This window comes from Penicillium subrubescens (assembly GCF_028828155.1).
Source record: "Penicillium subrubescens strain IBT 31985 chromosome Unknown utg000002l_segment0_segment0, whole genome shotgun sequence".
NCBI classification, from domain to species: Eukaryota; Fungi; Ascomycota; class Eurotiomycetes; order Eurotiales; family Aspergillaceae; genus Penicillium; species Penicillium subrubescens.
The window spans coordinates 6,062,949-6,085,964 of NW_026643152.1; the positions used below are offsets into that span (position 1 = coordinate 6,062,949).

A 23,016-nucleotide genomic window follows, 5' to 3' on the forward strand; every position below is an offset into this window, starting at 1 on the left:
AGTAGGAGTTTAGAGAAACGAGGTCGAGCAAGAGAAAAATTGTTTCGACGAGGCGAGAGTTAATCCAGAGAAGCCACTGAGGATGGAATGGAACAATGGCTGGCATTTATCACAGTCAAAGTGGCCCTGTCCTTGTTGCTCGACTCACTGACAAGTCGGGAGAAAACTGGAGTGAACCTAATGTACGATGAAGTAGTGTGAGACCGTTGTGAAGCTCATCTGAAGGATATCAAATGTCAATAGAGCCAAATTTATCATTTCTAAAGAAATATAGATTACAGTCTTAAAAGCAGATCCATTATATGCATCCCCCAGCCTTCGGGGATAGACTAAGTGGCCTTCCACAACATGTTGACCTGCTTTTTCCGAGTCTATTGTTAAAAGTGTTAGCAGGTTTATCCAAAATGAGGCGAAAAATGGGACCGATTGCAGAGTAAGACTTACCATCGGGGCCAAGAAAGCGACACCAGCGGCCAAAGCCACCACAGTCAAGACAAGCTGCAACTTGGAGAAACTCTTGCCAAGAATATCAAAGGCTTGACTGGGGGTGGCGCGGGTGCCATAGATATCACCTCCGAAGGCAAAGATCAGGCTGGTACTCTCAAGCTGGGTGGGGCGAGAAAGGACAGTCTGAATGCCAGCGACATCGCGAGAGTGGGTGAGGTACCACTTGCCATCGAAATCCAGGTACGGCGCGTACCGGAACAAGCCCTCTTCCGCCTCGGCGGAGGTAGGGTCCCGATCGACGGGGCGACGAGGGTCCAGGACAGGACGGGGGATACCAACGATGGCATTGGAGGACGGCAGAACGCAGAGGAGCTGGCGGGTGGTGATACCCTGGCGAGTCTGAGTGACAGCCATGTGGGAGATAGGCTCGGCAATGACAAAGGACTGGGAGACGACGTGGGGAAGCGGGAGATCATGAAGACTGGAGTAGTTTCCTGCCGCGTCCAGGGGACCACGGTCATTGGCGATGGGGGATTCGTAGAGCTCCGAGACTACGAGCTGGTAGCCCTTGGCGGAGGACTCGTCGACGGCATCGCCGAAGAACGAGTAGGCGAACCAGTTCTCAGAGATGGCGGAAGCAATGGGCTGGGTTGGGTCGACGCCGGATCGGCTCACAGAGTACAGGACCTTGCCCGAGACGCCGTCAAGCAGATAGAAGCCAGCGGTGTGAACCTGCTCGTTCACAGCAGTCACCAGCACCAGATTCTGGTTGAGATACTTGTACAGGACAGAGCGATCACCGAGCACCTTTCCAATCGAGGCAACAGGATCATGCGAAGGGCGGCTCACAGCCTTGATAACCTTTTGGCCCGCGGGGGGAACAAACTCCCACACAGGAGACTTGTTATCCTTCTCAACCCAGCCGAGAACACGGCCATCATTGCTGGTGGTGACCAAGAAGCCAGTGATATCGTCGAACAAAGAGACAGGAGAGCCATCCTCTTGAATGCCCAGGGAGCCAACCCGGACCACCGATGAGCCCACTTGGTGCTCAAAGGTGGCAATCGACTGGAGCTTGACGTTGGTGGGTGCAGAGCGTGAGATAATTTCTCCCGTGGAGCTATTGACACGGACCGAGCTACCATCGCCGATGTAGATATCTGCGGATCCAGGGATGGTCAAGATAGCCTTGATGTCCCAGTGCGAGGTCTTCTCCGCCTGAACACTCCACTTGATAGTACCCTGGCGACCAGTATCTAGGGCATAAACACGTCCTTTCTTGGTGGCTACAATGATTGACTTGGCAACGCCGAAGCTGTCAAGGTTGGACACTTCGTCGGTCAAGATACTGGTGATAATGCGCTTAGGCAGTTCCTTCAGCCAGTCGGGCAGGTGCTGAAGATCACGAAGGTGGCGCTTCACCCGATGGATGTAGGCACCAATCAGACTCTCGTGGCCCTCAACCTCCAATTCATGGACCAAGTCCTCCTGATCTTCTTCTTCCACCCAAGCAGCAGCAACGGTGTGAATCAGAGCCTCGGGGCGGGTCCACTCGGTCTGACCATTGCGGATCAACGACCAGTCTCCAGACTTGCGGATGACGGCAGACCGGACAGCGACGGACTTGCCCTTGGTCACAACATCTGCAACTGCGTGGACGGCACGGTCGGTAGAGGACACATCTGCGTTCCAGCGACCCAGAATTCCGTGGGATGCGGAGGAGACGACAACAGCTTCCGAGTCTGTCACCCGAGTGAAGTACACGTTGGCATTAATGTTGTTGGTCGCCACCACAGACTGGCCTTGCAAGTAGGGCAGCTGGTAGGCCTTTGTGACAACAGAAGACTTCATATCAGTGTGGAAGACCTCTGCCCAGGCTCCAGTCTCAGTCTTGTAGTGAATCAGGAAATGTGCGAGCGAATTGAGCCTGTGCGGAGCATGGACCGTGATCTGCTGAACCTCCTGGCCAGAGGCGTTATCGATGGGGATGGTGTTGATCTGCTTGGTGCCGATGACGTTGACCTTCAGGGACTTGAACGACTTGTCAGCCCAGACGATCAAGGGCGATGCGGTGTTAGCGCCGACGAAGAAAATTGAATCCTGGGATGCAATATCGCTCTCGGTGTTCAAGGTCACCTGGCGATTCTGGCGACCTGTAATCGGGTCCAGTGAGGTGACCTTGATTTTGTAGCCCTTCAACATTGCAGACTGGAGCGAGATGTAGAAGATCTCCGAGGGCGAAGATGACACCTGGAACGGAACATCACCACTACAGCCGATGATTAGCAGTGTTCCCATTGAAAACCATCATATACGAACCTGTTATCCTTGTGTTCCCATTTGGTCTTGCCAGAATCACCGTCCAATCGCCTCACAACTCCGGCGCCCTCGCCGGAGGTGAGCACGATGGTATCCCTCGAGCCAGAGGTAGCACTGGCATCCTCCAGCTCCAACAGCTCGAGGTCTGCCACCGCGCCATCGGCAAACCGGTTCTCCCAAATCAATTTTCCGTCCTGGGCACTCCATGACGAGATGGAGTCACCTGCTGCACCAACAACAGCGTTGTTGCCATCCAGGCCACGCAGGATACCGGCCCCGCTGGGAGCAGACCCAGGGCGCGAGATATCCTGGCGCCAGATCAGCGAGCCGTCACGAGGGTTCACGGCGCCGACAATCGACTTCTCGGAGATCGTGTAGAGGAGAGAGGCGTTCGAGGAGGAGGAAGGCTTCAAGAAGAAGGTCGAGTCGGGGGAAGGGGCGCCGAGGAGGGCATGGTGGAATTCAATATGATTGACTTCATCAGAATAGATGGCCGCCGCGGGCGACAAGCACGCGGCGATAAAAAGGGCCGCTTGGAGCCGCATTGTGCTATGAATGGGGCATTGAAGGACTGGAGGTGGGAGATGAGGGTGTGTTGGTTCGAGCTCGGGTGGAGCGCGGCGGGCGGTCTCCCCGGACGAGGATGGATGACTGTCATCATTATTTTCAACGCTCTTCTTCAACAATCTCTCTAACTACATGAATGATACATATTTGCTTTATTTTTTAGTGTTTGATTCTATTTCTAGCTTGTGTATTATTTGAATGATCATTTTCGCTTCCTGAGATTGAATCTAGAGGTCACAGACGAAACTAGTCCTTCATTATATATTTTCCCCCCGCAAAAACACCCGAAACAGCCCTCGATCCAACATTGAGGTCTCTATACTAAACACCTTTGGACAAATGGAACTAATCCTCCTCTGCAATTGCATCCACCTCAATCTCAACCAGCATATCATCATCCACAAAGCTGTTAGCCACCACAATCATCGTTGCGGCAGCACCGACTTGGCCACCGTTATGCTTGCCCAGAACCTCCCGGAATGCTTCTCCAACGACGCCACAATCTTCTTTCCTGCTAACAAACATCCGGCACCGCACTACGCTTTCTGCGCCTCGACCACCAACAGCCTGGATGGCTTGGATGATCTCCTCCAAAGTGATCCGCGTCTGTTGGCGAGCATCGCCAGGGAACCGGACTCGGGGTGCCTCAGGAGGGGAGTCCGGGTCTGCCGCGGTCGAGCCAGACACGAAGATGTGACGGCCATGTCGCACGGCGCGATAGTAACCGAACTTGGCCTCCCACGGAGAGGAGGTACTGAAGAACCTCTTTTGAGTAGAGGGTGTCTCCGAGGCCATGATGAGCTTAGAAGGTAGAGAATGACGTAGAAACTTTGGAGGCCGTTAGTTGTAGATGGTCGTAAGGCAAGTAGAAAAGCCAGTTGTAGGTGAACTAGGTGAATTTGTCTTCAATAGAGGGCCAAGTAATTGAAGCGTGAAGTTGCTGCAATGTTCTCACTGAGGACGCCTTTCTACATTGGCTTTATACCTCCCACACGGAGCCCCGCCAATCGCCTCGTATAGCCGAAGCAACCTCAATGACTCACTATGTGGACACTTCAAGAGAGCCTTCAAACCTATAGCGCGACCAACTAATTCTCTTCCCAACTAACACTCAGAGAGCTTGTCAAATTGAAAATGTAAGTCTCAATTAGCGACAAATTATACCACCGAAGCTTCTGAAAAGTCGTGATAAGCGAAATGGTCGTGCAAGAGCTGGCACACATCTAGCGTCTGGAAAAACAGCACAAGATGTCCACTTTACGGAAGAACCAGAGAGCACCCATGAACCTGAAAATCGAAAGGCCCGAGGTGGCCCAGAGAACGACTCGGAAATACCATACAGCTCGCAAAGTGGAAGTCATCTAGCAGAATTAGCTTGTATTCCTCATAGGACTAGAAATCACATACTGTAATTAGACCTGCCTCCCTTATGCCTGTGGCACAGAGCAAGACTTGAGGGTTTCATTAATAAGCCACACCCCTGGTTCCATCTGGTGACTATTCCTTCTTTCTCACTGAACTGTAGCTCAGTTAGCCCAATAAGGTCGTTTTTATGCCTGTGATTTGAGTTTGTTATGCTTAATGTTACTGTGTAGTGGGGAAGAATGTTCTCTAGCTAGATGATTGGCCAGAAAAGACAACTCCAGCAAACAGGCAAGGAAGGTTGATCTTGGATTCTCACTGGCTTCACCAGCTGTCATTTTGCAGCTGTTCAACATATTCTGGGCTCACGACTAGACAAAGATGACAATAGGTGTTCCCAGTTTGCCTTCATCTTGGATGGTCTTCCACAATCACCTCGCGAAATAGCACCGTGGCTCTTACAGATGCGATCTAGTGACCTGATTATATTCCAAAGAGAATATCAAACTAGCCAGTTCGGTATTCGGATTCGCCAGGCTACATTAGAACCCTGTGATAGGTAAGCGACCACAATAGCCGGCTCGGTAACGATATCAACCTCGCCTGGGTAAATCGGGTAACTCTGGGGAGCGTATCCGGGCGCTGCAGTCACACCTTGGGTCGTTAACGATAAGGCGTCCCGGGGCCTAAGCCGCTAGAATGTGGTTCTGAATGCATGTCCACGTTGTCATGACCCGCCAAAAATTCTACGACCAGGCTTCAAGCATATAGGTGCTTTACCCCGCCTGCAAGCCCCCCGTCGGCTGCAGATCGGCAGTAATTGACTTGAAAAGTATTGGCTATCGTGGCCCACGCATTCTTGCACTAGCTTCCCCTCGAGGCTGTCATATTTGGGTGATTCCTCGAGATTGGTCACAGACATGCAGTGGATCTTAGGCTGCGGATAGGCGGGGCGGTCCTAGGTCATGGTGGCTGGATGTTTGTCTCGAGAGCTGCTGCATTAGAGGACATGACAAGATAAAAAGGCGCTTGAATGGTCTTGTGAAGTGGCCAACCCTTCAAAAAAGATTCCCAAACAAGATGGCTCTTGCTTTCTCAGCCCAGGCATATCATTTATATGCCATTCTTGCAGCATCGCTTCTTCTCCTTCTCCTCAGAAACCGATTCAGGAAAGGTCTGAGCGATATTCCTGGCCCTACTCTCGCCAGATACACCCGACTATGGAAACTTCACAATGTTTGGAAGGGTGATCACCACAATACCGCAATTGCGTTGCACAGAGAACATGGACACCTCGTCCGCATTGGCCCCAAACACATCTCTGTCGGGGATCCCAAGGCCATCCCTATTATATATGGCTTGAACAAGGGATTCACCAAGGTATTTGACAATCTAGAACTCTTGTATGATACTTTGGTCGCTGATGCTTGTTATGTTAGACGGCCTTCTATCCCATCCAGTGTATCTCGTGGAACAAAAAGCCTCAAATGAACCTCTTCTCCGATCGTGACGAGCAACACCACCGCGAACAAAAGCGCCTCGTTGCAAATGCCTACAGCCTAAGCTCTCTTCTCGAGATGGAGCCTGGTGTTGACTCGTGTACCCAGATCTTCCTTGCCAAACTTGGTAGCTTTGCAGACCGGAAGGAACCCGTTGATTTGGGTGCATGGCTTCAGTACTACTCATTCGACGTCGTTGGCGAGTTCGTCTTCGCCAAGAAACTTGGATTTCTCGAAGAAGGGCGAGACGTCGACGGCATGATTGTGGCCATTCAAGGAATGCTCGTATATGCAAGCCTGTGTGGTCAAGTCCCCGAAATGCATCATGTCTTGCTAGGCAATCCTCTTTTTCCGATCTTCCTGCCACAGATGGAGACCTGGAACTCGGTGGTGACATTCAGCCTGAAAGCAATCAACTCACGTTCATCATTGAAGCGTGGTGGAGAGTTGGAAGAAGAAGATCTGAAAGCTGGGAAAGACATGATGTCAAAGTGGATGGCTGTCCATCATCTCAACCCCGACAAGATGACTACAACAGATGTGATGGTTCATCTTTCAGCAAACGTGTTCGCTGGCTCCGATACTACAGCCATCGCTCTTCGCGCAGTGTTCTACTTCCTCCTCCGCAATCCAATGGTGATGGCCAAAGTCCAAAAGGAAATTGACAGCGCCACACGCGAGGGAAAACTGAGCGAACCCATCTCTTACCGCGAGTCTATGACCCATCTCCCATATCTAGGCGCTGTTATTAAGGAGACAATGCGTCTTCACCCATCGACAGGGCTGATCATGGAGCGCCATGTTCCAAGCGAAGGCGCAGTCATTAGTGGCAAAAATATCCCGGCCGGAACAGTTGTTGGCATCAATGCCTGGGTTGTGCATCGAAACCCCGAGGTTTTCGAGGACCCAGACTCATTCATTCCGGAACGATGGCTCGATAGTTCGCCCGAAAAGCTCAAGGAGATGGAACAGAGCTTTTTCGTCTTCGGTGCTGGAGCTCGGACTTGTCTAGGAAAGAACATTTCCCTGACGGAGATGCACAAAATGATACCGGAGTTGATGCGCAAGTTCGAACTCAAGCTGCGTAATCCAGAGAAAGAGTGGAAGACAAAGAATGTCTGGTTTGTCCAGCAAGAAGGTTTAATCTGTGATATTGTGCGCAGAAGATAGGAACCTAGATCGTTTATGTTCTATGTAGGGAGATCAAGCGAATCTGATTAGTCCAGGGACTTGACTAAGAACACCCCATGTCACAACCTTTTTCAGAAATTATTAAAAGAGCCACAGGTCCTGCTCAGAAACCCTGAAATCAACCAGGCGTGGCCGATCTATACTAAGGATGTTGCCGGTATGATTTGAGAATTCAAATGTTCTCTGGGTTCCTGAGAAGAAGACCTACTCTAGTCCACAGTATACCGTTTCGCCAGATCCAAGGGTTATATAGTAGCTGTCAGAAAAGAAATCGGAGATATTGATAGACTGATAAATTCAATCTTTCAGTCTGGTACTGCTATACTCATCATCAGCTCACTGCCCGAATACAGGCACTTTTTGACAAGTGCTAGATCGGAAAACTAGAATCTACATGTTTGTTCGCTAAGGATTCGCAAGGTTATGACCATCTTACATGTCAAACAATCACTACCCCCTCTCCGATGGCCTAGTTGGTATCCACCATAAATCGGTGAACCATTGGTGTGCCCTGGAGGAGTGGGCAAACAAAGGAAGAAGAAAAAAAAAATACTGGGCTAGTGTTGACGCTTCGAGCTCCACGGACGGCCGGGCACACCCTTAGGCGGCGGGAGTACAATTTTTTTTTTCGAGTTTTTCTCTTTATATTTTATTTTTCTAGTATAGATATATCTCAAAGGGCTTTTTATTATATGAATCAAACTCTTGAATAACCTTTTGACGGTGTAAGGAGGGCATTAATGAGGTGATGATATGAGGTGCGGCACTGGGGTAGGATGGCGATGTTCTTCAGTGTCCGTGGATGGCGACGCAGTAACGGGGCGAAGTATATAGGGGAGGGGAAGGTAGGAGGTTCGATTCATGGCAACGGCAGTTCGGTTTATTTGGAATCATGACAGGCAGGCTGTCTCGTCCGATTGAGGGTCGCCATTCCACGGTTCTTCCGCAAATAGATCTCGCTAGGACATCATTGTTAAATTCAAATCACTATTCAAATTGTAGTCCTCGTCGGGCACGCCAACAGCATAATGTGCGAGAATGGCATTGTAAAGCCGCTAATTTCGCTCGAATTTTGGTCCTGGATTTGCCTGATAGCTGTAGACGCAAGGCAGGTGTATAACGCTCCTTGGAGAATGGGATATCGGCGTTAGGCAATGGATCGTAAGCGTAATAAACTGTGCGGTTGGGAGCTGGGGCGTTTATCAAATAGCTGGTTCACTTAGCTTAAGCCGACATCATATCTCTAGAAATAGAAACTACCAAGGACAATGTACAAAAAATAGACGAACAGGGTGTTTAGAGAATAACAGACTCCTGACTAATGTCCATCTCGTATTCTCCGGCCGATCGCCATCATTGAGAGCCCCGCTGATTAGCCCAAGGATTTCGAAGGATCCTCCATGACATGCGTTCATGGATTTATTCCTCTATCAGAAGAAGCTGTTGATCAATCCTCATGTCTTAAAGCCACCAGTTCTCGAGCATGCGCATTATTACGTACTACTAAGTGCATGCCAGAGACTCAACCCAGTAAAGCAGCTCTTTATCTCCTAATCGCTTCTACCTTTCTCTACATCCGTCTTTCGATCTTCTCCAGCTGCTTCCTGCTCATTCCACCCAAAGCAATAGGATCCCTGCAAGTTCCTGCCCATCTTGCCAATTTCCGGCATCAACGATGAAACCCGCAATTACACGTTATCGGAATGGCGAGCTGCGCGCCTACCAGATACCCGATAGCATAGATAATCCCCTTGGGCCGGTCGTGACCTACCGCATCGAGTCCGATGACGAGGTTCAGAGTCATGCCGCCGCTCCAAACCTCGATCGCGCCGTCTACACGACCCGTAACAAGGTGGAATGCCTCAGCCAGAACGGGGGCATCCTCTGGCGATACGAGCTAGAGCCTCATACTCCCGAGCGCTTGCCAAGAACTGCGTGCATATTCTCCCTCGATGGGGCCTGGTTGTGGTTATATCGGCCCGACGCGATGTCGGATCGCGGCCCCGATCTCTTGGTTGTTCTGCGTGCCGATACGGGCGAGGTGGTCGCCCAGGTGGAGCTAGATACCGTCGGGCAGGGAGCCCAGTTCATGCAGCATCCCGACGGTCGTCATATCATGCTTGATGTGGGAGAGGGACAGGACGGGGTGAAAATCTTTCTCGCGTCGCTCAATAACGGCGGCGGCATAGACTTGCACTCCTACGGGTGGGACGACCGAGCCCTGATTGATGTCGCACCTAACGGGCAGTGCTTTATGACCGTCGACCATGGTCGGTTGGATGTCGCCTTTCACGCCTTTCCCAGTGGCGAGGAAGTGTTACGGTTACCCGTCGAAGATTTCGTTTCTGAGTGTGGTGATGAATTCATTGACTGGAGCGGCGGCTTTCTCAACACTGATATTGCAGCTATCGTGATTACAGGCGAGCTGAACGACGAAGAGTGGCACCACTACTACAAGGCTGACTTGCGCACTGGTGAGTCACTTGGGCGCTTTGAAGCGCACTGCTCCGAGATCGACAGCTTCCAAACCCTCGGTGACGACAGTTGGATCGTCTCCGATCTGAATGGCGACCCAGTACGCTACAGCTTAGTTGTGTGAGATCTTGCAGGAAATCTTGCTTTCCACTGGACCTTAATTCGGAGCTCATGTGAACAATAATCAATGCATTAAAGCTTCCTTCTGCGTATTCGCTATGTACAGGACCAAAATCACGGCCAAACTCCGTTCAAATGAGGACACAAATATTGTTACAAGCCAAAGCAAGCCTTGTTGGCTGACTGCACAGCCTCCTTCTCGCCCTCACTCATATCGTCAGTGATCTCCCAGGGCTTGTTACCAAGACCCAAAGCTCGCTGTCCCTCGGCATCCAGTGCGGACCAGTCCATAGCTCCCTTAAATCCAAATTCGCCAGGGCCACCAGCACCAGGGAAATCCCATGGAGGCGAATAGTCAATTGCAGCCTGGCGCTGCTTGAGCAGGTAGTCGATGTTCATGTCACACAGAGGGGTAGCAGGGATGTAGAGCACACTAGAGTCACTCTTACCGCGGTGCTCTTTATCGACAGAGTGGAGCATGTCGCAGTGCCAGGCAACAAAGTCACCGGGCTCAACTGTTGGCACCGACACCATAGTCGTCTCTAGCTCCAGTTCTGGGTGTGTCACAGGGTTGTACTCCTGGCAAGCGCCGGGAACAGAACCAGGGAAGGTGGCATCCAACTTAGGCTGCTGGCTGTTGACATCGAAGAAGGGACGGAGGATGGTATACGCGGTGCTGTGAACGATCATAGGGCACACGTGCAGAGAGCCCTCACCGGGAGCAGTGTCGGACATTGACATCCAGCCCTGGAAGAAGCGAAGCATGGAACAGGCACCGGCACCGTTGTACAGGTCCATCTTGGCGTTCAGGCGGTGCTTCGCATCCCACGCGTCGTATTGTTCCCAGTTGCCCTCCAAGATCTTAGTGTACACACTTGAGTACTCGGCATCTTCCCAGCGCTCGAGCGACCCACCGTCAACATGCGGTCCGAGGGCGAACTTGGCATCACCGGGATCCCTTATGCGCAGACGGTCCGAATAGGTGAGCGGGTTGGATGTTGACAGCTTGGTCTTGGGGTCGGATGAATGCCACAAACGTTGTAGGAAACGCTGGGTGTTGAGCATGTTGGGGTGAGCACGAGCTTCTGCTTGGCTTGGGGTCCAGTAGAGCTCATAGACTGCTGGCGATTCGGCAGGGAATGCCTTAACACGCTCTTTGTTGGCAGCAATGTAGTCACGAATACGCTGCTTGTAATCCAATGCCTTCTCGCGCGGAATGACATTTCGAATGACTACAGTACCGCGATGGCGGATTTCTTTCATAGTCGCCTCGGAGATTGTTCCCGAAACGACATCGGCGTAGTCCACAGAGGGAATTATCTGAGAATAGTCAATATTCATCACGAAAGACCCGAATAAACAGGGTGAAACAAAAGGGTTCAGAACATACATCACTGCCTTTCGTCCTGATCTTCTCCACTTCTTCCTCCAAGCTAGGCAACAGTCTCTTCCAACTCTCTGTCAAAGCTTTTTCATTCTTTTCAAACAGCCGTCTCTTCAAGTCTCCAAAACGTGGAGGAAGAGGCTCCGGCTGATAATCCGGTCTTAGACTTGGGAAGACCGACGAGATGTCACCGGCAGCTTTAGTGGTTTGCGCTGCGGCGGATGTAGATGCCGCACGGGCAGCTGCTTTTGAGAAAAGTTTTGACAATGTCATTTTGAAATGGGTTATGATCTCTTCCTCTTGGAACTCCTCTCAACTTAAATATGTTAATGCCCATCGAGGGATGTACCACGTAATAGGCGGGAGGCTACCCTTTTAGGAAGGATCCCGACCAATATCGGGTAGATTTCTATAAGGAGCCTAGCGCCACCTTGATGCTCGATCCGCGCTCCATGAGACATTCGTCACGCTACTTGAGAGGAGTGTTTGAATGACTACTTTCCTGTACTTCAAAAATATGATCTACTTTGATTCAATAAGTGCGGTTCGTATCAGAAGCTCTTTTTCACTCCAAAGAGCTACGAAACTTATGATTCTTATGTCATTACCAGGCTCTAGCCAACTCCGAACTACTCGAAGCGAATGTAAAGACTCGTGAAGGATCGCTGTTCAGGGGATAATATGTATATCAAAGCTTAACTTGGAGATATTATGCCCTTTCAGATCAGTCCGACATCTATTGAAAACATGTTATCCAGGGTATATGGATGACCTTGGAGAAGTCTTCCTAGTTACTAGCCCTTTAATCATCTACTGTGTAACCCACATAATGGGCTTAAGGAACCCAAAGAAACCTATCAAATGGAAAGAAAGGTAGGATGATCAGATGTCTTTGCACCCGAAAAGTCTACGTACATACTGACTACCGATGTCCACTGCCAAGTCATAGAGCACTTTGCCTGTTTAGGGACCCTACCCGCCGTAGTTGTAAAATGACCCGGGCGATATGAGATCATTGATCATTACTGCGGAGCCCCGGCATTCGGCATTGTAAAAACCCAGTCGATGGAGTTAGTTCGGGTATTAAGCTTAGGTTATAGAAATTTACTGCTATAGTGCCCTGCTCGAGTCTACTATTGGAATTTGCAATCTACTTGGCTGTCAAATACTCGGTGGCTGTTCGCGAAGTATGCAGCACGAAAGAGGAAATTCTGGCGAAGCCCCTCTCGCTCCACTGCCGATCCAGATGCAGGTTTCGAGGAAGAGAAATCAAAGAATGACTCTTATAGTAATTGTCTTGTAATATAGAAGGCTAGAGCCCTAAAAGCACACTCTCTGGAGACCAAATATTCTCGGGGATCTCGCCGGCCTGGCTCGGGCGACTTGCCTAGCAACCGAACGGCTAAATTCCCCCGCAAGGCCCCTCTTTCTCTAAAACGGCTATGTTACGCGCAATGATAGATCGCTGCAATGGACCCCGAAGTCCCACAGGTCCTGTGAGCATACATAAGAGCAGTACACTTCCGGCGAGAGCCAGCTGAGCTGCAAACCACTCCATAGGTCTCGTCAACTTGCAGAATGGCCCTCTCAGTCAAAGGAAGAACCGCCATAATTACTGGCGCAGGCTCTGGTATGTCGGCCGATAGACTTCTAGATTTGATATTGTAAAATAAGTACATACTCACGTCTGCCTAGGAATCAACTTTGCCTACGCCAAATTGCTGATAGAAAATGGATGCAATGTGCTAATTGCGGACTTGGCCCTGCGACCTGAGGCCAAGGCCTTGGTTGAGACATACTCCACTGGGTCGCCGCGAGCCATCTTCCAGGAGACCGACGTGTGCGATTGGTTGCAGCTAGAGCGCATGTTCGAAGTGGCCGAGAGAGAACTTGGTGAAATCGACATTGTCTGCCCTGGTGCTGGAGTCTACGAACCAGTAAGTGTGACCGATTGAGTTAGCGCGTCCAAAGTCTACAAAACTACGAAGGAGACAGATCACCAGACTGACACTATATGGCACAGCACTGGAGCAACTTCTGGCGCCCGCCTGGCTCGGCGCCCAGCAAAGACGCGCGTGATGGTGGCCGTTATGCCCTGGTGGATATCAACATTACACACCCCATCCGCACATCGCAGCTTGCAATTGCGCACTTTTTGAAGAACCGCAACAATGGTCGCCCGAAGCATCTCGTCCACATCTCTAGTATCGCTGGTCAGAATCCCGCCATGGCGGCGCCGATCTATGTCGCGACGAAACATGCCATTAACGGGCTGGTGCGATCGCTAAGCAAGCTCGACCGGCTTGGCATTCGTGTCACGGCCGTGGCGCCGGGTGTCATCAAGACGCCGCTGTGGACCGACCATCCTGAAAAATTGAAGATGGTAAACGACGGCGCAGATGAATGGGTAACGCCAGAAGAAGTCGCAGAGGTTATGATGGCGCTCGTGCAGCAGGACCAGGTGAGCGAGATTATTGGGGATCGGTCCGGCAAGGGTCAGCAGTATAGGGTTGTAGGAGGAACGATTCTCGAAGTATCGAAGACAGTGCGTGAAGTCAATGTATTCAACGATCCAGGCCCTGGGGACCGGCCAGGCAACACGGCGTCCGACCACGGAGCAGTCGAGGAGGAAAGTTTCCGACTTTTGTTGCAGGAGGGATGGGGACAAGCCAAGCTGTAGTTTAGTCATTAGCGACTCGCCATCACACCATATGCAGTGTCAATGAGAATCATGATGTTAGTAATTCGATCCACACGGGAGTAATGGACCCGTAGGGCGTGCCGTAAGTGTCGTAGTGCGGTGGTGAAATGGTGTCAGAGTAATTGCGGAGAGCGGACAAGTCAGGTGCCGCCGAGTTATCGGGGGAACAGGCCTGATAAGAGAGGCCACGCACGGCGCCGCTTCTTCACTTCTCATCTTCGCCCCTCGAATTCACAGCCCTGTCAAATTTGTCCGGCTCCGCTAGCCGTGGTCGCTGTCAGGTCTGATGCTACATCCCGATCTTTCGCCGAATTAGACGTGTGATTCAACTCGATACCATGGAGGAGGAGGCAGCTGTCGGGGTTGGCCCTGCCGGTTTGCCTCAGAGCGGTTCGCGATGGTATGTCCATCTACCCCCGGGCCTTTTATGGCAGCCTGGTATGTCGTTTGCTAACTGGAACGTCAAAATAGGCGTGCCGCTCGAGGGAAACGAGCCGCTGGATCAGCCGGAGAGGCTAGTTGGGCCAGCAGCGTGATCAATTTGGTTAATACGAGTGAGTCGACACAGTCGGGGAACTCGAGAGACAAGGCGCTAATATCTTCCTTCTACGCTATAGTTATCGGCGCTGGTGTACTCGCGATGCCACTCGCAATCTCGCACATGGGAATCGTTCTCGGAGTTTTGGTGATTCTGTGGTCTGGAGTGACAGCGGGATTTGGCCTTTACCTGCAATCCCGATGCGCGCAATATCTCGATCGTGGCAGCGCTTCATTCTTTGCGCTATCGCAATTGACATACCCTAATGCTGCTGTTGTATTTGACGCAGCTATTGCGATCAAATGTTTTGGTGTTGGCGTGAGCTACCTGATTATTATCGGTGATCTCATGCCCGGAGTCGTTCAGGGCTTCGTCGGAGGCGAACCGGTTTATGACTTCCTCGTTGACCGTCATTTCTGGGTAACAGCTTTCATGTATGTGTTCTCAATGCTTTTGTTTAACGAGTACTTTACTAAATTTGGATCTACAGGTTGATCGTGATTCCTCTTTCCTATCTGCGCCGATTGGACTCCCTCAAGTACACCAGTATCGCGGCCTTAGTCTCCATGGCCTACTTGGTTGTCTTGGTTGTCTACCACTTTGTCAAGGGTGACACAACGGCAGATCGCGGCCCAGTTCGCGTAATTCACTGGGCTGGCGCGGTTCCGACCTTGAGCAGCCTTCCAGTTATTGTCTTCGCATTTACTTGCCATCAAAATGTACGTTTCCTGTATCCCCTGCTTTTCCGGCCATTGAAAAGTAGAGATGCTGACATTCTCTTCTAGATGTTCTCCATCCTCAACGAAATAAAGAATAATAGCCACTTCCGCACAACGGCCGTTGTCCTCGCGAGCACCGGTAGCGCCGCTGCAACCTATATCCTGGTCGCCATTACAGGCTACCTCTCTTTCGGAAACAAAGTCGGTGGCAACATTGTTGGCATGTATCCCCCTGGAGTTGCCGCTACAATCGGTCGTGCCGCGATTGTCATGCTCGTTGTCTTCTCCTACCCACTCCAATGCCACCCATGCCGAGCCTCGGTGGACGCCGTCTTGAAATGGCGCCCGATGTCGCAACCCACTGGCACCGAGGCCTCTCCGCACCGACACCCTCTGCTTGGCCCGCGTGGTAACCGCATTCCAGAGCCGATGAGCGACCTTCGTTTCTCCGTCATCACCACTACCATCCTCATTCTGAGTTACATCGTTGCTATGACGGTATCGTCCCTCGAAGCTGTACTTGCATATGTCGGAAGCACTGGCAGCACTAGTATCAGTTTTATTCTGCCAGGTCTTTTTTACTATAAGATCTCCTCTCCCGACTCGCCCACCCACCGTGGTCTGCTGAAGGAGGACGACGAAGCAGTTGACGACCTATCTGATGACGATGATGATACTGATGCCGACGGTGAAGGCTCTCTGGCACGCTCATTGACCGAGAGCGGCCTGCTGCTCCGCAACACCCGTCACTGGCGTAAAGCCCTACTCCGACGCCTGAGCTTGGGCCTAGCAATGTACGGAGTTTTGGTCATGGTTGTGTGCCTGATCACGAACACCTTCTTCATTGCATCTCATTGATCAAAAATTTCCACAACTCTCACGATATACCTGCGCTGGATAGGCTCAGGGTTTCTGAGCTATCTACGCACTGTCTACTGTATACGACAGAACACGATTTCTGTAACATTGCTGCCTTTCTGACAGGCTCGTTAGATTTCTTTTGCTGGATATTCGCTTGCTCCTTAGAGCGTTTCATTATTTGCACAGTTTTGGCATTCTGGTCTTGCTTCATTCAATCTAATGGACGGCGTTGGAGCTTTGACTTTTTTCCTTGTGTTCTGGCTCATGTTGCTTATGATAATTCTACTAGTACAAATTGATTTTTTCTGCATTTCGAAGGCCATCGCTGGAGGTAAATCTTTAGCACGTCTTGTTATTTGACTCGATCGATTGCGTCCGAAAAATAATTTTGTAGAAGCATTGCTGACTAGTTCTAATATGCACCTGAACTCCCCAAGCTTGCCAGTCCCGAACTTGATTGAAAGCATCTGTCAAACCATCGCAGCCAGCCTAGGAGGTACTTGAAAACCTCCCCAACTTGTATCCAGCGTCCCCGAACCTAAGCGCATCCAACCCCAACTTTGGCCCTATTACATCGTTAGTAGTGAGCAGTATTATGGGTACTCGAAGACTCACAATTTCTTGACGTCGACTTTCCATGCCATGGTCTTCGTAGGGTCACCACAGTAAGATCAACGCCGGGTCATATGACACAAGAATCGGGCGATAACACTGGGCATGGATAGAGTACCATATGTTTCCCTCAATAGACTATTGTCGAAATTTGTGAAATGTGGGTCATCACTGATTGCTTCCATAAACACGTGGAGCTGGACAAAGGTTGAAATCTCCTCAGCGGAAGCCTGGAGGTACTTCAAGGCATCTTGCCAGGCGGCGACAAATGCGGCAGGGGACATGCTCTTGTCGAGCCGAACCGAGGTCCAATTAGACCACAGCTCGCAATTGTCTGGCCAAGAGGTGTATTCCGCCATTCAAGAAGTTTCTCGTCGGCCAACTTGATATTGGTAATTCCCGCGATCTTCTCTCGCGGCTTGGGGCCGAGGGTTGACCACAACAGGAGAAGCGCATGGGCTTCAAGCTTCTTCCATTCCTTGTCTTGGTCTCGGGCCGCGGTTTTGAAGGTGGAAATTTCATTTTCGGTGACGTCTTGCGACTGCTTCTCATTTTGGGCAGCGAGGAGTCGAATGATCTCCGTATCCTGGGGGACTGGTTGCGGGTAGACTGTGGTACCCTGCATGATCTCCCAGATACGAGGGTCATAGGCGTCCAGGAAGACGCGAAGAGAAGCGCTCCATTGGGCCCAGTCGGCCGTGGTCAGTAGCATGGGGACCATCTTTGCCATGCTCAGGTGTTCCTCAGGACTCGTGGGAGATAGAGTATCGTGGTAGTGGAGTGAAGGATGTTTGGATCTGAGGTAGAAGAGATCGTTTTAAAGAAGGCGAGCGCGAAGTTAGTCAGTCGAGATGAGATTCGAGACGAGCGAACGAGGTGCCGATGGCAGCTTCGTGGGCCGGGGAGATGTTGAAGGAACTTTCACTTGGATGGAGGTTTTGACAACGTCGAATGTTGGATTCTGATTCTGTGGGATTGTGGAGATATCGAACCTGGTCTCTTCCAGAAATTTCATACGTGCGTCGTTACCATAACGCACGCACTGAAAATTATCCGCAAATAGGCATATGATGGTGTTTGCTACCCCATGGAGCCCGTGCCTGGTGATGTTTTCAGGCAGGACATCTTCACTATCAAGACGTCCATCTAATAGAATCAGGACGGGAACCACAGAGGAGTCATAAAGAAGCCATCGGAGTCCACAAGGCAGCGCAGAGGTGAAGCTAAATGGCGTTGTAAACACTAAGATAAGCTGTGGGTGTCTTGAGGTTATAGAAGAGGTTATAGAAGAGGTTATAGAAGAGGTTATAGAAGAGGTTATAGAAGAGGTTATAGAAGAGGTTATAGAAGGGGTTATAGAAGAGGTTATGGAAGAGGTTATGGAAGATTCTATAGAGTATCGTATTCAGCAGATTGTATAGCAGACTATATAGCAAATTCTGTGAAGACTTAATAGAAGATCGAATGTAGCATGAAGAAGATTTGAAAGATAATGGAATATAATATTGGTGATTACAAAGTCGATCTAGCAGAAGATCAAAGAAGTTAGGTACTGCGATATTTCACATTACGTGATGCAAGGCTATCGCGCAGTCACGCTGAAATCGTATCTCGGAATATGCCTTTATAAAGCATCCCCGGCCTAGCCCTCTTTGCTCCTCAACGAATAGTGTCTGAGAAGATACACGTAATCCTCAGCGCTGATTGACGGAGGATAGATGCTACCTTCCTTCCCTGTTAGATTTTTATTCTGCTTGCTTCCCTATCCCTAACTGCGATTAAGTTCACCATATTGCTCAATTAAAAATGTTTCTGACACGCCCCTTGTTCTCTTGGTCATTCTAACACCAGAAAGCTCCGCTGCCAGATCCCCATGAGCATAAATGAGACAAAGATCGTGGAACAACTATTTCTGGACTTCACTATACAAGACATTTCAATAGATAGTTCATGGAAGGAAATGTAGTGACACAGAAAAGCTAGGCTCGTCTCAGACAAAATTGGCGGAAGGAACGAGTCAGCCAAAAGACAAGCCCTAGGCCAACCACCCACACAAGGATCTCTCTTGCGCCAAGTTGATGAATAAACCAGCCATGGAAATGAGCTACACCACCGTGGTCTGTGAGAGTCGCAGCGGACTCTGCTTTGTAGCTAGCAGATAAGTCAATCCCCATGGTAGTCCATGCCAGAATGCCATCCTCTAGTGAGTGGCCGAGGCGAGTATAACTCAAGATAGGGTCGTAGCCAGTAGCACTGTTCACATCGTTGAAGATGCCGTCTTGTGTATTCGACGTGATGCGAACATTGTTCGTATTATAGTGAGCAGTGGATTCAACCGCCGCGATCAAGTCCTGGTCAAAGAACAGCTGCCCGATATGAGCGACATGGCCTCCAGTCACGGTGTTGTTGGGCAAAAACGTGGCCCCGACGTGTGCTAAAACATGAATATGGGTAGCACGGCCAGGATAGTGACCTGGAAATAGGGTAGTGAATTGAGCAGCTCCGTCTTTGTCAGTTCGCTGTATCCCTCTCAGATATGTCTTGTCGAGATTAGAGTTATCGTCATCGTGGTGGTGGCCAAAGTCTTGAACGCCCGAGTAGCTTCCAGTGGCGTTGCAGTTCCAGATTTCCCAAAGGATATCTTCAACTGGCTCGCATGTGTCCACATCAATAAATTCTCCGTCCAGGGTCAGTAGAATCCCAGGCTCTCCATCAGTAACGTTAGATCGGATCAATTCTCCATCGACCCAGTAAGGGCCAATCGTGGATTCGGGGGTGAGGAGACAAGATGGATTCTCAGACGATGATTGTGCTGCCTGCGGAAGGAAAGACCGTGGTGATGTGGAGACAGTGCCCGCATTAGGAATACCACGATAGGAATTCAAAATCGCAGTCCGACGAGCAGCGGCGCGAGCATCAACGCCGCTGCGTTTGATGTGGTCGGAACATCGGGCCAACTTTTGCCTTGCGTCTTGCACAGAACGGCTGGAAGCAAGAGATCGGAAGTAGGCACCTTCATCATGGCTGCCAGGATGAGTCACACCCAACGTCGACAGATACAGCAAACTCAGTAAGCAGAGTGATAACATTGTCAAGAGACGTTCCGAGAGAAGTCAATGATCATCGAGCAAGAAGGATCGGATGACATTTTGCAATAAAAACGAGGGGGCAGGCCATTTGCACCTGCAACCTCATTGTATTCGACATCAGTTAGCCTGGATAGGTTAGCGCTTTGATCTATACATGGGGATAGACAAACGAATTGATTCAACAAAAGCGTGGATGCACCCCACATGCCGAATCATCTATGTCACGCTAATCTTATCTTGGCCTAGCGTGTGATCTTATCGATACGACATGCGACACGTGATCTCACGTCACATGGCCCCTGCGCCCCCAAAGTCCAGCAGTCATCCACGCCTCAGCGCTTGCTCATCAACACATCTCTCAGTGTCCTCGCCATTCCTTAACGTTGCTCGAGACGACGCAATAATCCAGCAATATCATGGCTGCGAACGCTCGATATGAGCCCGCTCCTCAGCGGGACTCCTTTGAGGATGAGCCGTACACTCAAGCTCCGCCTTCTTACCAGGCTACAGCCACTAACCCGGAGCCGCGTACCGAAGATGACAATCTGCCTGACGACTTCAAGGTATGTGGATATTCCTGCGGAGACTGTCAAAAGTATAGAGACTGACCTTGGATTTTAGTTTGGAGGTATGGTCGCGGAGGGAACTATTGACATTCGAATGCAGTTCGTTCGCAAGGTGTATGCGATTCTGTAAGCTGACCCCTCCCTCGAGAAACTTTCATCGATGTATTCGTCGTTATCTTGAATATGCCACTAACCTTTTTCTCTCTCACATAGCACCGCCCAAATTCTCCTCACTACTGTTCTCAGCTCCATCTCGTTCTTCAACGACACATACCGCCACTGGATCCAGGGCAACTTCTGGCTCATGATCATCTCTGTCTTTGGTGCCCTCGGCTTCATGCTCGCAACCTACTGGAAGCGCAAGTCTTACCCAACAAACCTGCTGTTCCTCTCCGGCTTCACCCTCATGGAGGCGTACTCGATCAGTGTGGTGACCTCTTTCTACGAATCGCGAGTTGTTGTGCAGGCACTGGTCCTGACATTGGGTATCTTCGTCGCGCTCACGCTCTTCGCATGCCAGACCAAGTATGACTTTACCAGCTGGATGCCCTACCTCTTTGGCGCGCTGTGGTTCATGATCCTTTTCGGACTCGTGGCCATGTTCATGCCGTTTGGTAGCACCGCGGAGCTCATCTACGGTGTGCTGGGCGCCCTGATCTTTTCTGGTTACATCCTCGTGGATACTCAGCTTGTTATGCGTCACTACCACGTTGAGGAGGAGATTGCTGCCGCTATCGCGCTGTATCTGGACATTCTGAATCTGTTCCTGTCGATTCTGCGCATCCTGAACAGCCAGAACAACAACTAAACAGTCAACAGCTGGTCTTCAGCGATATAAAGGCATCTCTTGGGCTGCGCTATTCTAGCAGGCATTCAATTAGGACACCCCTTCGAGCCTGGACTTCCAGGTGCTTCTTGAATCTGATTTTACGGGATACGGGATTAGGTTTTTGCATTCCTTTTTGATAGTAGCTGATAGCTGTCGTACATAGTCTTCTCTCCATTGCCTCTCCTCTTTCTGGTATTCGGTTGCAGTCGGTTCGCAGTTAGTACCTCGCAAATAATACAGCTTATTTGATGGAATGACTTGATTCTTAACCCTTCACAGTGTGGGCGATCAATAGTCATACCACTGCTCTCGCATCTTAGTGTAATGGTCGCCACCGAACGGACTAATTCACGAGCACCCAATAAGCAACGCAGTAAAATGAGAGCACAAGGTTAAGTTCTTTCGATCTATAGAGACTGCAAGTATATGGAAGAAGATGTTCATGCGTAAATTCATATTATTAGTAAGTACTATCCAAGGCTCTGCCCGCAATCCAGATGTACCAGAAGCATAACAGCACGACGACCACCGCTGTCTCCAGTCAAATGCCCAAAGAAATCAGCTTTTCAATGATGGTGTCTCCTCGCCGTATGACCTGCATGGAAGTCTCTCCGTCTCAACAGACTGTGCTTCTCTTCATCCGAGCTTTCTGTGGCGTCAATGACTCTCTGAGCCATGCTGTTCAGGTCGGAGGAAGTGATTTCGTCTTCATGTTTGGTCCAACCAAGCTCTGTTGGGAGTCGTTCGAACTCTATTTCACGAACAGTAGTAAGTAAATTAGTAAAAATCTTGGTGATGTCGGGAATAGCTCGTGAATAATTGAGCAAACTCACCAAAGAAATACTCAACCCAAGACTTGCGCACGGTACCGGCAGACCTGTCACCGAATGTGACAATGTATACAGCAGATTCTCCGTACGTAAGAGTCAAAGCAGACTTCGACAGCGTGAATTCGGGATTTGTGGCATTCGATGTCTCAACACGGGCCTTGCGAGCAAGCGCCGCTTCATGTACATTGATGAAAAGGCCTTTCCAATGGGATCGGGTCTGGTCAAAGATAACTGGGTTGAAATTTTGATCGTCTCCGAAGTAATGGTCTTGTCGGCTACGACAGAAAAGTCAGTCTCTACTCATCTCAAAACACACTGGTTAACATACCTCAAGCTCGCATCATGCTCTATGATATTGTGGCGACTAAGGTCATCAAGAGAAAATGTCGTAGCACCGGGAGTCGGATTCGTCGCCAAAGCCTCCTGGAACTGGGATTTGGCGACATCTTCATTCAAGTTGATGGAAAGTTTCAAGGCATTGGCGGTTTGTTCTTCTGTAATGTTTTTGCCGTCATGAGGGAGCAGGCCATGGTTGGCTAGAGCGTTCAACATCGGACAAGGTGACCGAACTATGATATGGTTAGGGATGGGGTCACCAAAAGCTTCAATATAATCGATACTTACCATCACCCGGACCAGCCGGTCGCCAATGAACCAAGGGGTGACCATCTGGAATAGAAAACGCAGATGCCCTGGCGCAAAGGGCTGATAGTAATAGGATTGACTTCATTGTGAACTCTTTTTTTGATATCGATGATCTTGTAAGGGTAAGGTATCATGAGAATCGGGTCCACGCGCAACTCAAGAGAGTTTTATAGTAAATTAAAGGAGCTTATCCGCCAAAGTCCGTGCGAATTGTGCTCATTTCATTCAATGAACCGCGCTCAACCCCATTTCAGGGGATCGG

General features: G+C 50.2%; 11 protein-coding genes across 11 annotated transcripts; 5 read left to right on the forward strand and 6 right to left on the reverse strand.

The window, feature by feature from the left end:
* Positions 1-244: 244 nt before the first annotated feature.
* N7473_003518 (uncharacterized protein) lies at positions 245-3,350 on the reverse strand. The gene is made up of 3 exons (XM_057149458.1): positions 2,767-3,350; positions 445-2,716; positions 245-371 (listed from the first exon to the last, which is right to left on the reverse strand). The coding sequence occupies exons 1-3, from the start codon at positions 3,309-3,311 to the stop codon at positions 330-332; spliced, it is 2,859 nt and encodes a 952-aa protein (XP_057013112.1). The 5' UTR covers positions 3,312-3,350; the 3' UTR covers positions 245-329.
* A 328-nt stretch (positions 3,351-3,678) lies between these two features.
* N7473_003519 (YjgH family protein) lies at positions 3,679-4,128 on the reverse strand (the record flags this gene model as incomplete). The annotated part of the gene is made up of 1 exon (XM_057149459.1): positions 3,679-4,128. The coding sequence occupies one exon, from the start codon at positions 4,126-4,128 to the stop codon at positions 3,679-3,681; it is 450 nt and encodes a 149-aa protein (XP_057013113.1).
* A 1,647-nt stretch (positions 4,129-5,775) lies between these two features.
* On the forward strand, positions 5,776-7,364 carry N7473_003520 (cytochrome P450; the record flags this gene model as incomplete). The annotated part of the gene is made up of 2 exons (XM_057149460.1): positions 5,776-6,075; positions 6,135-7,364. The coding sequence occupies 2 exons, from the start codon at positions 5,776-5,778 to the stop codon at positions 7,362-7,364; spliced, it is 1,530 nt and encodes a 509-aa protein (XP_057013114.1).
* A 1,696-nt stretch (positions 7,365-9,060) lies between these two features.
* Positions 9,061-9,984, forward strand: N7473_003521 (uncharacterized protein; the record flags this gene model as incomplete). The annotated part of the gene is made up of 1 exon (XM_057149461.1): positions 9,061-9,984. One exon carries the CDS (start codon positions 9,061-9,063, stop codon positions 9,982-9,984), a length of 924 nt encoding a protein of 307 aa, XP_057013115.1.
* Positions 9,985-10,133: 149 nt separating this feature from the next.
* On the reverse strand, positions 10,134-11,637 carry N7473_003522 (DUF1479 domain-containing protein; the record flags this gene model as incomplete). Its single annotated transcript, XM_057149462.1, has 2 exons — positions 10,134-11,300; positions 11,371-11,637. The coding sequence occupies 2 exons, from the start codon at positions 11,635-11,637 to the stop codon at positions 10,134-10,136; spliced, it is 1,434 nt and encodes a 477-aa protein (XP_057013116.1).
* A 1,305-nt stretch (positions 11,638-12,942) lies between these two features.
* N7473_003523 (uncharacterized protein) lies at positions 12,943-14,044 on the forward strand (the record flags this gene model as incomplete). Its single annotated transcript, XM_057149463.1, has 3 exons — positions 12,943-12,994; positions 13,060-13,301; positions 13,388-14,044. The coding sequence occupies 3 exons, from the start codon at positions 12,943-12,945 to the stop codon at positions 14,042-14,044; spliced, it is 951 nt and encodes a 316-aa protein (XP_057013117.1).
* Positions 14,045-14,403: 359 nt separating this feature from the next.
* On the forward strand, positions 14,404-16,180 carry N7473_003524 (uncharacterized protein; the record flags this gene model as incomplete). The annotated part of the gene is made up of 5 exons (XM_057149464.1): positions 14,404-14,465; positions 14,537-14,619; positions 14,683-15,037; positions 15,094-15,322; positions 15,389-16,180. The coding sequence occupies 5 exons, from the start codon at positions 14,404-14,406 to the stop codon at positions 16,178-16,180; spliced, it is 1,521 nt and encodes a 506-aa protein (XP_057013118.1).
* Positions 16,181-17,036: 856 nt separating this feature from the next.
* On the reverse strand, positions 17,037-17,516 carry N7473_003525 (uncharacterized protein; the record flags this gene model as incomplete). Its single annotated transcript, XM_057149465.1, has 1 exon — positions 17,037-17,516. The coding sequence occupies one exon, from the start codon at positions 17,514-17,516 to the stop codon at positions 17,037-17,039; it is 480 nt and encodes a 159-aa protein (XP_057013119.1).
* Positions 17,517-18,774: 1,258 nt separating this feature from the next.
* N7473_003526 (intradiol ring-cleavage dioxygenase) lies at positions 18,775-19,884 on the reverse strand (the record flags this gene model as incomplete). The annotated part of the gene is made up of 1 exon (XM_057149466.1): positions 18,775-19,884. One exon carries the CDS (start codon positions 19,882-19,884, stop codon positions 18,775-18,777), a length of 1,110 nt encoding a protein of 369 aa, XP_057013120.1.
* A 416-nt stretch (positions 19,885-20,300) lies between these two features.
* On the forward strand, positions 20,301-21,258 carry N7473_003527 (Bax inhibitor-1 family protein; the record flags this gene model as incomplete). Its single annotated transcript, XM_057149467.1, has 3 exons — positions 20,301-20,447; positions 20,506-20,576; positions 20,664-21,258. 3 exons carry the CDS (start codon positions 20,301-20,303, stop codon positions 21,256-21,258), a joined length of 813 nt encoding a protein of 270 aa, XP_057013121.1.
* Positions 21,259-21,845: 587 nt separating this feature from the next.
* N7473_003528 (peroxidase family protein) lies at positions 21,846-22,839 on the reverse strand (the record flags this gene model as incomplete). The annotated part of the gene is made up of 4 exons (XM_057149468.1): positions 21,846-22,030; positions 22,113-22,384; positions 22,438-22,678; positions 22,734-22,839. The coding sequence occupies 4 exons, from the start codon at positions 22,837-22,839 to the stop codon at positions 21,846-21,848; spliced, it is 804 nt and encodes a 267-aa protein (XP_057013122.1).
* Between the last annotated feature and the right edge of the window lie 177 nt (positions 22,840-23,016).